The sequence below is a fragment of the Thalassophryne amazonica genome, chromosome 14 (assembly GCF_902500255.1).
Source record: "Thalassophryne amazonica chromosome 14, fThaAma1.1, whole genome shotgun sequence".
NCBI classification, from domain to species: Eukaryota; Metazoa; Chordata; class Actinopteri; order Batrachoidiformes; family Batrachoididae; genus Thalassophryne; species Thalassophryne amazonica.
In genome coordinates, this window is record NC_047116.1 from 29,037,651 (window position 1) to 29,050,263 (window position 12,613).

The following is a 12,613-nucleotide window of genomic DNA, read 5'->3' on the forward strand; positions in this document are numbered from 1 at the left end:
AATAAATAAAATAAACTTCCATGCAAGTATTAATCTTGTTTATTGATTGTTTTATTTGTATGAGTGCTTTTTTTAAATACTTTTTTTTTTGTTACACACTAAAAACATCACTGAGAGCTTTTTTCTTTCATCTGCTCGGCGCGTCCTTTCCCCACTGCGGCCGCTGAGCGCAACATGCTGGAGGTTACTATGGTTATGTTTCATGTACGATGGGACAGACAAAAATCCACAAAATACTCCTCTGATCCACAAGCTTTGTGTCCCTGCTTGTGCTTCCTCATGATTCACGAGAACAGAGAGTCAAGGTGCCCTGATAATTGCACAGCTTTGATCCGTGTACTTATACGCACTCTGCCGTGCACGAGAGTAAACTCATTGTAAACTGTGCGCGGCTTTGTGCACGTGCGCAAAGAAAATTTTGAAATGTTCAAAATCTCCATCACGCATTAATTACGTGAACTTCAAATGAACATTGCGCAAACAATTAAAAAACACTGCGGGTGAGTGATTGCGTCAGCGCACCGCATCATAGCGCAGCTCGTGTGAGCGATTATAACGAGATGTTAAATCTATCATAAATGTACTTTTACAGCTGCTCACAAGAAGGAATGAACATGTAACTGTTTTACCAAGCTATTACAAATAATTACCTTTTTAGACTGTTCCAAATGCATTAAGCTGCAGCTGGAGCAGTCCTCTGTGATTCCATAAGCGACTACAGGTGTTTTCAACAGCCAACTCGGAGAGAAAATGATTAATCCACTACGAAATAATTATTTTATATACGCAGCATCCAGCACACAGCTCAGGGCGTCCAGCTGGGAACACAGCAGGTGGGATCGTCACGACGAAGTGCATGCAAGTGCGCGGATCAAAGTTGTGAAAATGTCAGGGCGCCTTCAGCTGGTGTTTGTGAACTTTGGTCTTGTCAGATTTTCCACCAAAAACAGCGCTTTATTTTTTTGTGTGACGGTTAATCAGACCAATGATAATGCGAGTCTTACATTTGAAGCATTGCGAGATGCCTGCTTTACGACAGTCCACCAATAACAGTGCTTTATTATTTTGAGTGACAGTTAACCAGATCAATGATGTGCGAGTCTGGCATGTTGAATCATCAGGAGATGCCTGCTTTACGAGCTTAACACAGGAAATTAGTGATAAGAGAAAGCATTCCGCGTGGCTGCAAACTGACAAATTTCAATAAATTTAACCAAAATTATTCAAGAACGCAGAGTGAACACCCTAAACTTGAAAATCAACATGATGGCGCTGAGAATGTAACAACCTGGTGCTGCGCCATGTTAACATTGCTTAGGGAGAGCCCTGTAAATGTATGCAAACCCACCTTGCTACCACCAACTAGATTGGTAATTGGTTCATTTCATTTTATTTATTTAAAAAATAATTGTCCTTTTTGTTTTTGAGTTATTTGGAACCAGTTTAAATGGGAATTCACATTTATTTGTTTCAAAACGTTTGGACAGTCAGCAATTGTAAATCAGCTAGCTAAAGCTAACATCAACTTTTAAGCTATGGATGTTTTCTGCTCAGGTTTTGAATCATTGACATGCTGTTGTGGTCGACACATTGCACCGTGTTTTTCTTTTCTTAGTTTGAAACGATCCCATACTTTGGACATTTTCTACCTTTTATGGACGGTTTCTTGACTCTCCACCATTGCACCACCTTAAGTCTGAATGCACTGTGCATCAGTAATAACCGTTTTTGTGGAACAATGATGCCACAGCTGAGCAGGCCACATAATACGAGTGATAAGACTTTTTTTAATAGAATGACTTTGGTGACAGGAATTAAATGAAGCCTCGAGGCAAAGCATTTTCCTCAAACATTTTTTGTAATGAAATTGTTCGAGTAGTCGTTTCAGCCCTAGTTGCGTGGCTGCATGCTTGAACATTGTTGGAACATTCACTTGAGAATGATTTATGCTAGATAAGATGACTCACAAGACATGTTTCCAATCATTATAGAAAAACGGGTTGGAGGTTGTTTTTAGAAAATGATGCAAAGCATTACCTCATAAGAATCAAGAGAGTGAGATAAGATTGTACAACCTCAGAGCTGGCAAATGTAGACTGTTCAGGAAGGTGTTTATATGATGTGACTACAAGATCTTTGCTGTATTGAACATATTAAAGTGTTGGGTCTGTCGCTATCGAAAAACCATTTGTTTAATCTTGTCCTTGTTGCATTAACATGGTACAGCTGTCTGCTATTAACAGGGCATTTGGTGTTTTTATATTTACATTTCCACACCACTCTCTGGCACCATAATGGCATCAATGTTAATCAGTCAAGGTTGAGGTTTGATATTGGGTTTTCTGATTTCTGTAAAGAGGAATTTGGTAGTTTAGTGATTATCACATGAAATAGGAAGTGTTTGTTGAGAAACATGTTTTGGGGACACATCTCTTTGTTTTTGTCTCCAGAGAAATAGACTTTGTGAAAAAAGAGGAGGAGCTGAAGAAAATGATAGATGATAAGGACAAGTGGTACCAGGAGCAGCTGGAGAGCTTGCAGAACAGGGTAAACCCCAAGATTAACGTACTGCAAAAAAAACAAACAAACAACAAAAAAAAAAAACCACACACACACTAACGAAAGGGAATCAATCTGTTGTTTTATCCACAGATTGCTGTTCTGGAGGCCAGAGACCATCCAGGTGTGGAATTACAGACTGGTCAAGATTCAGCAGTGGAGGAGAACCTGAGCAGCCAAACTTCAGTCACCTGCACTCAGTCAGTTGACTCTCTGCAAGGTACGTAGGTTTATGGAAACTCAAATTCTAAAGTGAATCACATACCCAGTAGAAGTACAGTACAGTTTTGAGATATTACTTTTTTGTGTGTTTTTGTTTTGTTGGGGTTTTTTTGGGGGGGGGGGGGTATTTTATTTGAATGATGTTTTGCTGCACTCCTACAGAACAAGACTGGAGTGAGTTGGTCCCAGAGACTGAGCTGTTGGACATTAGTGCACATAAAGCAAAAGGCCTCCTGGCTCAGAAGTCCAAACGTCAGCCTCCCTCTCTGAGGAAACTGAAGGAGAGTCTTACAGTGGCTTCCACTTACTCTCAGGTCAGCTTGAAACAGATACTTGTAATATTTTGCCTGTTTTGCACTAATTAAAGCATATTCCTCCGCCATATGATCATATCTCTGACAAGTCCCAGCAGTGATTTTTTTTTTTTCTTTCTTTCTTTTTAAACTGTTCTTAATCAAGTTGGAGTGGTTGTTAATTATACACAAACCTGTTCTGCATCTGGCTGTTATTGTCCCAAAGCCTAAGTGCCCACTAAATTTCTTTAAAATTTGTGGTAGTTTTGAGGTATTCTACAAACAAATAAATGGGAGTAAATCGTGATCTTTGGCGATATTAAGCCATGTGAAACCCAGTTTAAAGTGCAGTAGGAAATCCCAAAGTAGAGAGAGAGCAGAGCATGTCTTAAATTAAGCATTACTTAAACGTTTCAAATATGCTTGGGCTGACAAATCCTAGTAAAGTTGTGTGTTTATGTAAAGACGTCAGTGATATTTGCAAAGTAAAAGCTCTCTTCTGTGCATGTAACATACATTTTTATTAGTGCTAGAAGAAAATGTTGTGGCCTAATTTTGTGTGTGCGTGCGTGATATAATTAATCAGACCTGAGTTTTTATTGCATACGCCACCCCACCCACTTACCACCACCACCTTTACAGTTTCTTTCATAAATTGTTATGGATTTTACAGGAAACTGAAGAGGAGGAGGAGGAGCAAGAAGCTCCTAACAGGAGGAGGTCCAATCAAGAGAGTCTGTCCCTCCCAGTGTCTCTCTGTTATCCTGAAAAGGAACATAAAAATGATCCAGATGAGATGAGAGATGGATCCAAGAGTAAGGCTGAGCTCTCGAGCAACTTGTCTTTGTCACCATCACAGGGTGACAGTATTGAAAGCAGTGGAAGCCCCTCATTGTCCCCCCCAAAAGACCGCTCTTCTCCACACTCCCCCTCCGGGCTGCTACGCAATGTGAAGAAGAGCGTATCCAAAGGGAAAGAGTCCAGAGGTATTCACACCTACATGCGATTGTTGCAATAGCGTGTGTTAAGCCCCTTTCACACCGGGGGTGCTCCCGGTTGCTCCCAGTTGCACCGGTCATTATGACGACGCCGCATGGAAGCAACTCATTGCCAAGACGATGCAGCTCGGCGCCACAACAGCGCGAGAGGCGCAAAGGAGGAAGCAAGTTGGGCACCGAAAAATTAAACCTGTTTAATTTTTTTGGCGTCCTGTGCTCGACGCAGAAAGGAAGTGGTTCCAGCGCAAGTCGGGGAAAAGAGGAGTTACCCAGCGGGACTCTGAAGCCAATTTGTGATTCCTTCTGTGTTCCATTGCTCCCGCAGTATAAATCACGCAGGATTGTTTTATATAGTGTACTTAATGCAGTAAAAACTACACGCTGAAAAAAAAAAAGACCACAGAAAAAAAATGCTGATTGCAGCTCAGCTCCTTCTCTGTAGAGTTGTCTGGTGAAGAGACGCACTGAGAAGCAGCTGCAGCTTCTTCTCTCACAAATGTGTTTAAATAAAATCCATAAAAGTCCTCCTCACAGACTGATTGCCAGAAATATCCAGTAAAAAGTCCGGACATCTCTTGTCCACTCATGGACGTTCGTTCACACTCACACATGTGAACAATTAAAAGAAGAAAAAAAAACGTCTGGCTGCAGGCATTAGTTCCTTGTTCTCTGCTCAAACTCTCACATCACAGTTTAAAAAAAAAAGGACACAAGTCCTGAGACAGGACATGTCAACATCAAGTAGAACTCCAGACATCTCCACATTTGCTTAAGGACGATTCGCTCGCACGCGCATCTCCCGGTCAAAGGAGGAAAGATAAACTATAACAGAACTCAGAGCGCAGCTCTGCAGCTCTGCACAAGAACAAATATAAAGTAGAAGAGAAGTCAGAGTGCACAGTCTCTCTGCAGCCAAACTGTGCACTCTGACTCACCTCCTCTCTGCCCACTGCTGCATGCACCTGACGCAGATATTCCTGCGTCATCATGACACCACAGGAAGCAACTGGGAGCAGCCCCGGTGTGAAAGGGCTTTAGGTTTACTCTGATACTGAGCGTGGTCATTTTTGCTCCATTCCAGAGGACCTAAATGAGTCCTCATCAGCAGGAAAACCCAAAAGAAGATTTCCTGACTTTGGGTGAGTCCACCAAGTAATCATTTTGTCTTTAATATCTAAATTGTCACAGTGTTTGTGCTTCTTAATCAGTGGTTGCTGTTAATCAATGCAGGGGCCTTAGAAAATCAGGTGGCAAAGGAAAGAAACAAGACAAGGAGGCACTGAGGATCTCTTTGGACAGCAGGTACACTTTTTAAATACAGGGTCTTAAAAAAATTGATATCTGAGTAACTACATAGTCTAGGCAAATTAAACTAAACAGGCTTAATGTTGAACACAATATGAGTTATTCATCAAAATTTAAATGAGAAATTCAAAGGTATGTGGATTTCTTTGATTTCACAAGTTTTCAATGTGCGCACCGCCTTTGACATGGAACACCAAGTCGGTCGACATTCCAAACTGTCACCGGAGGAATCTGGGTTTCCAAACTTGCCCTTCTTATGGACCTCCTGGGGCTTCACAAACACGTTTCCCGAATCCGCTCAACCATCTCTTCCTATATTTGGTGGTCGTCCAGATCCTTTTGCCATACACAGACAACCTTCCTATTTGAACTTTTTGTGCCATGTCTAAATCTGCATTGCAGTTTATGCATTTTTAGTGAATTCTGTCACAAATGCCCACTGCACAGTCTTGTTCAAGTGTCTTCATGCATATTCAAACACACAAAATGCCTTTTCTTTTCCACTAAATGTTGTTACTATACCTGAAAAGAAAAAACATAAAACACTAAACATAGAATTTTGAGTTGCTTCTATGCATGCTGTTACAATTTGAGATCATTTTGAGAGTTTAGATCAAACTGGTTATTAGAATACAAACGTCTGAATGTATGAACAATGATACTTGGTCACAGTTTGTGTTTCGTAGCATATATATTTTTTTTTCTCTCATCCAATTTAGTGCACTGCTAGTATTACTATAAATACTAGAAGCTCTTACACCAATAGCATTACATACACATCAGTTAATGGAGAATATCCAAATATGATTTTTCTTTCTTATTTTAGAAATCACAATTGGTCATGTGGTTAGTGCACTTGCTTTCATAGAAGATTGTTCAAGATCCACCTGTGCCCATTCTCTATGTAATGTGGTGTTGCGTCAGGAAGGGCATGGGGCATAAAACATGGCAGTTCAGCATACAGATCCATATTGGATTGAAAAAAAACAGAGAATGCTGTTTGCATTTGTGATTTAAAGCTGCACTATGTAGGATTTAAGGGTTTTATTAGCAGAAATAGAATATAGCATTCATAACCCTCTGTTGTATATAAATACCTACAACAACAAATCGTTGTGTTTTCATGAACTTACAATGAGCCCTTCATATCTGCAACATGGCAGCTACCATGTTGCAGCATCTTGTTGATACAGCAGTCCAAACGATACATACTTAATCAGTCTTTAACATTTTGCAGTGCAGATGACTGAAGAAAAAAGAACAGGAATGAGTGGTTTCTCACCTGTACACTGTCTACTGGTTGCTAGTGCATGCTAACAAGTTTGAGAACCCTCCAAGGGAAGGTCATACATATTGCTTATCACAGGAGAAGGCAAGGGAACATGAATCCTTATCACTAAAGAAGTGAAAGGGAAACAAAATTTTGATTGCTGAAGGCAGCATGTAGTAGGACAGTCTCACCATGTCTCCCACCCACCAAAAAAACAACAACAAACAGTCAAAGCAAAGCAAACTTGTAAGTTAATCAGTATAGTCTAATTGAAGAGCTTAATATCAGTGTACAATTATTTTCACATGCAAGTATGGCATTCAGAAATATGATTGATTAAAACTACAAAAAAAAAACGTGTCTCTAAAGTTACATCTGACATTAACGTTTTAATTAGGGAATAACCCTGTTCTGTCTGATTTGTGGACATTAATGCTGGATTTTATGGTCGCAAATTGAGTTTTACCAGTAAAAAGGAGTTTTACCGGCTCTGCTAATGCGTCGCTGGTAAAACGACTATTTGCAACCGTAATCCAGCATTAATGTACGCAAATCATCAGACACAAGGGGGTTATTCCCATTCTAACCCAATTCCAACGTTTGCACGGATCCATGTCCACCACTGAAGGCTACATCTTAATCCGCATAATAATATAATTTTGTGAAAATGTTACACAGACAAAAGGTGTGGTTAGCTTGTCAAAGTTTACCGTAGCAACAGCGTTTTCATGCCAAACTGGAAATTCTGTGAGCAGAATCCACATCAATACTTTCATATGTTAGCTTAAATTAATCCATTTCAGTGTTGTTGCTCCTCCTCCTTTCTTTCTTTCTTGTTGTTCTTGTGTAATGGCGGTTGGCAACCTCTCGCTCTCAGCTGACAGCGCCATTATTGACATCTGTGTAGCAGCGTGCGCGAATAGGGTGCGGAGTAACACATTAAATGTGAAACGGTTTTAATATTTTGCCACTGTTTACGCAATATTTTATAGTCTGAAATGTCACGATTAACAAAGCAGATTTGTGGAAAAAATGTCATTGGATTACAATATAATGTAATGTAATATAATGTAATATAATGTACAACTAATGACTTGTAATATTATTGTTGACAGCTCTGCATTTAGCTGCTGACCTACTGTTGGTGTCACTGACAGATGTTATAGTGATTAATATTTTCAGATGACAGTCTTGAAATCTGTTTCAGCATCATATTTATGCAAGAGGTTACGATCCAACAGGTGCTGCTCATTTAGTGAATCTTCAAGTTTATTTGGCTGACAGCTTTTTATTATTTATTTATTCTACGTGTGACATTGGATGGATCATTTATACATTTATAAGTCTTGACACTTTTGAGAAGAGTATTAAAAACACAGTCCACTTTCCAAGTGCCATAAATAAACATACAAGAGTTCACGATTTTTATTTATTTATCTCCCCCCATGTCAAGTACCTTAATGTCTCAGATGTCTGTGTTATTACAATGATGCTGTTGTCTTTTGAGTTTGTACCTGTATCTTTTTCTTTGCCTGTTAGGGGATCCGCAGAGCTGTTGGAGGAGTCTGAAGGGAACCTTTCTCCAGCAGAGTCCATGACTGCCATTCCCACCTGTATGCCCTTCTCCTGGTTTGGAGACAAAGAGAAGGACAAGGACAGAGACAGAGAGCCATCATCTTCCACCAGCAGCCTGCCACATGCTGCAAATGAGACCAGTAGTGAGCAAAACCAGGATCGCAAAAATAAGGTATTTCAGTCATACACAGTGGATATGTAGAGTCTTGGTGTTTAACATTATGTTAAATTTGCATTACGTACACAATTATCCAAATTTCACAAATACAAAGACACTTCAGGTACTGCCAGATTAATGAACACCCCAAGTTATTCATTCAGGTGGACTTTGACTTGCAAAGTGACTGATTAGTGTACTTAGTGACTGTTGGATATGTTCAAGAACAGATACACTTTGCAAATCCATATTGTAAGCAGACCTTCAAGGCAACTGAAATCACAAAGTGAAATGTGTTATTAAGGTGCCAAAATATTTTACTTTTGTGTTTGACAAAGAAACTACAATTGTTATCTGGAGAAAGGTGTTTTTTTTTTTTTTTTTTTTTTTTTGTCTATTTGTAGTAGTTGTCAAAATTTAATAGGCATTTTATTTAATTGTTCATTCAGCTGTATGAATATGACAGTTGGGAAGTATTTTGCTGTTTGAGTTGCCCTCACACTTGGTAGAGTTTGGTGCAGTAAGAGGTCAACCTGCAACTTGCTGCACCTTGGCGATTGCCCCTCGCTGCTCTGTTGGATTCCGTCCCACGACGGCCCAGCCCAACATGTTGGGACAGCCTGCAGTAGGCCTGGCACAATTCCGTTTTGAACTAGCTTTAGCCATGTTTTACTGAATCGGCATTGAGCTTTCCCAAGGCAAGCGCAAGTCGGGCCTGGGGAGCTACAGGAGCTCCAGAAAGTTCAAATGCCCTTCCCCCTCTTGTGCTGAGCAGCATGTTGAGACATTCCCCCAAGAAGTTCAGTTTGTGCAGTGTCACCACTCAAGACCTTGGTGCCACGCTTGGCCCGGTGTGAGATCACTTCCTCATGGTGCCTAACCTGTACATTTCTGTATATATCTGCTTCACCCACACCTGGCTGATTCAGTCAGATATTGTTCAGATCTTGTTTGTCTGAGCACACCTGAATGAGCTCATCTGACTTGTCCTGTATATTTGACGACTTGAAGTTAGCAGTAATATTCTTGTAGTTTTGCAAGGAGAAGACCTCGATTATGCTGATAAACACTGAGCTTTGCTCAGTGGTTTGTTGCAATTTTTGGTTGTTCCAACTGAAATTCCAAGAGCAGTGGAGCAATTTATGGAATTTCCCCATATACAGAAGGAAGTTGCACACATACCGTAGGACAGATGAACTTGACCGCAACAAGGTGCAAGTCACTTTCTATATACCACCATCTCAGTATGTTTTTTAGTCTTCATGATGGAGAGTAAAACCAGTAGATGCATTATGGAAGTGTAGTTTCCCGTTTCCAGATGTTTGCCATCACTGACTTGATTCCCCAAATAAAATATGCCAAGCAAAGACTGGAATAACTGGATTCATATGTTCATCATCACAGCGAGCTTGTGGTGGCTTTTCAGCACGACACATCAAACAGATCTAGTGAAACGCCTGGCTAACTGTCATATATTCTGTGGTTGGATGGGAGTTTCCATAATGCAGTTTAATGAGTTCAAGACACTGACTCGACCAAAAGAAACTAAGATTCTGCTGCTGTGTACTTTATGTCAGCTCCATCTCACTGAACCGTTCTTTCTCTAAACAGACAAATCTCTTCTGGTCATCTTTGTTCAGTCGCTCATTAGATTTGGTACAGTATACACATTTTTGTTTTACACTTTGTCTTCGATGAGTCGTAGAGCTGTACTAACACACATAGCTCTAACATTGGTGTTTTCTCCCCTTCAGCACTTCTATCAGCATATTGTGTTTATTATCAGTGGGTATGTGGTAGTGTGACAGCAACCTGCCATCTGATATTCCTATAATTCCACATTGAATAAATATAATGGCCTTGAAAGTGCACTCAGTGCAAACATGGTACTGTGCAGAAATTTTAGCCACTCTAGAAATTTTAGTAAAACTAATATAGCCTCAAATCAGAAAGTTGGAACAGTATGGAAAATGTAATTTTTTAAGTGATTTTTACATTTACTTGAACTTCTATTCCATTGCACACTGTATCAAGCATCCATTCCTGCATTTAAGGCCTGCAACATATTCCCCAAAAAGATGGGACACTAAAACATTTACCACTTTGTAATATTGCCATTCCTCCTCACAGCACTTAAGATGTTTTGACATTGAGGTTACCAAGCAATGAACTGTTGTTCCTGCAAACATAATTTAAGCTGTGCAACATTGTGGTGTTGTCGTCACATTTTTCTTCTCAAATTTCTCCACACACACTCTTTTAGGAACAGGTCAGGACTACAGACAGACCAGTCTAGTATTTGTCCCCTTCTTCATGCCTTTGTGATGTGTACAGAATGTGGGTTTGCCTTGTCTTGTTGAAAATGCATGGACTTCCCTGGAAAAAGATGTTGTCTTGATAGTAGGATCCTGGTGATGTCATCTTGAAAGCAGCATGCGTTTCATTGAACATTTGTACATTAATTCTACCATCGCAGATGTGTAAAAATGACCTTTGCGAAGGGCACCGACCCAACCCCGTACCATGACAGGCCCTGGCTTTTGGACTTGTTGCTGAAAACAGTCTAGATGGTCCTTTTCATCTTTGGTGGGGAGCACACTGCAGCCATTTCTTAAAAATAAAATAATATCAAGAATACTTATTTGTCTGACCACAATATATGTTTCCACTGTGCAGTAGTCCAACCCAGATGCTTCAGAGCCTAGAGATGTCAAAGCTGTTTCTGGGCAAGGTTAACGTTAAGCTGTTTTGCACAGTAAAGTTATAAGTGGCATTTTAGGGCTAGTGGTCGGCAATCACTTTATTATTTATGTTTTTCTTGTTGCTAAATGCTGACAAATTATACTGTATTTGTCTTCTGCAGGCCTCCCATCTTGTGCACCAGCATGGACTCCCAAAATCTCCTGTATAATTTGCTGTACTGTCAATTGTGTTGATAGCATGGCGCAAGCAGAGGGTCACCCCTTTGAGTCTGGTCTGCTTGAGGTTTCTTCCTCAAATCATCAGAGGAAGTTTTTCCTTACCACTGTCACCTATGTACTTGCTCTAGGGGTTGGTAAGGCTAGACCTTACTTTGGCAGCTTTGTTGTGATTTGGCGCTATATAAATTAAAATAAATTTTAAAAAATTGTGAACATAACACTGTACTGTAGTGTTTGACAAAGGTTTCCCAAAATAATCCCTTCCCCATGTAGTTATATCAGCTATTGATGAATGACTGTTCTCAGTGCTGTCTGAGGGATCAGAGATCATAGGTGTTCTGTTTAGGTATTATGCACTATAGACGGGAGAAACATGCAAATCCTTCCAGTCTTTCTTTGAGGAACATACATTTTGAGAAATTTTCTCTCTCATTTGTGGACAAACTGGAGATCCTGTTTGCTCCTCAAATACTCACCCTTCCATGAATACTGGTTTTGTACTAACTCATGATTACAGTCACCTGTTAACATAACCTGTTTGAAATAACATTTCAAAATTTTTAACATCAGTACTAGCCCTAAATAGCCCATGTCTCAAATTTTTTTTTTTATGTGTAGCAGACCTGAAATGCAGGAATGGATGTATATTATGAAATGAAGCTGACCACACATAACATTAAAGATTGGTTCATACCATCTGCAATGATGTCATTAAAGTAAATGTAAGAGTTGCTCTTTTTGTTTGTTTTTTGTTACGATTCTTTCATACAGTCTCAACTTTTCTGATTTGGGGGGTTGTCTGCAGCACTCCCTCCATGATCAGTGGGTCAGATGTAAACATACTGTAAACTGTAATTAATTTTCTGATTCATTAAAATGATTAAGTAACAAACTTAGTTTTTAACCCAAGGCCATCAAGTATGGCCATTGGGTATTGAGAAGGCTTTTTGTCTGTCTGTCCGTCCGTCTGTCTGCTCAGCATAAGTCCAGTCCTATTACTGCCAGATTCTTCAAATTCACAGGGAACATTCTTGGGACACAGACATATAATGTCAGCATAAGTCAAGGCTAACCTTGACTTATTATAAGAGGTTAAAAAGTCACATTGTGTTCCTGTTTTTATGGTATGATGTCGCAGACTTTAACATTGTGACGTCACTTCCTGGTGTCACTAGCTGCTTGTTTTTGGCTAAAACTAACACCTTTCTCATATATTATGTAAAGGGTAGCAAGAAATAAACACTTCTGAAACTGAAAACGCTGTTTTTGGAACCTAATAACACCTCTGGAGTGACTTATAAGACATTTCGCTG

General features: G+C 39.8%; 1 protein-coding gene across 4 annotated transcripts in view; it reads left to right on the forward strand.

The window, feature by feature from the left end:
• Positions 1–12,613, forward strand: part of ppp1r9ala (protein phosphatase 1 regulatory subunit 9A-like A) — a 74,300-nt gene that overhangs the window by 54,480 nt on the left and 7,207 nt on the right. For 2 of the 4 annotated variants that reach the window (XM_034187066.1, XM_034187067.1), the window contains exons 10-16: positions 2,451–2,547; positions 2,653–2,779; positions 2,944–3,095; positions 3,748–4,060; positions 5,154–5,211; positions 5,303–5,374; positions 8,187–8,394. In XM_034187066.1, the coding sequence (XP_034042957.1) occupies positions 2,451–2,547; positions 2,653–2,779; positions 2,944–3,095; positions 3,748–4,060; positions 5,154–5,211; positions 5,303–5,374; positions 8,187–8,394 (1,027 nt within the window). Of the gene's footprint in view, positions 1–2,450; positions 2,548–2,652; positions 2,780–2,943; positions 3,096–3,744; positions 4,061–5,153; positions 5,212–5,302; positions 5,375–8,186; positions 8,395–9,990; positions 10,036–12,613 lie in introns of all 4 variants that reach the window. The other 2 variants (XM_034187064.1, XM_034187065.1) reach the window with 2 other exon arrangements.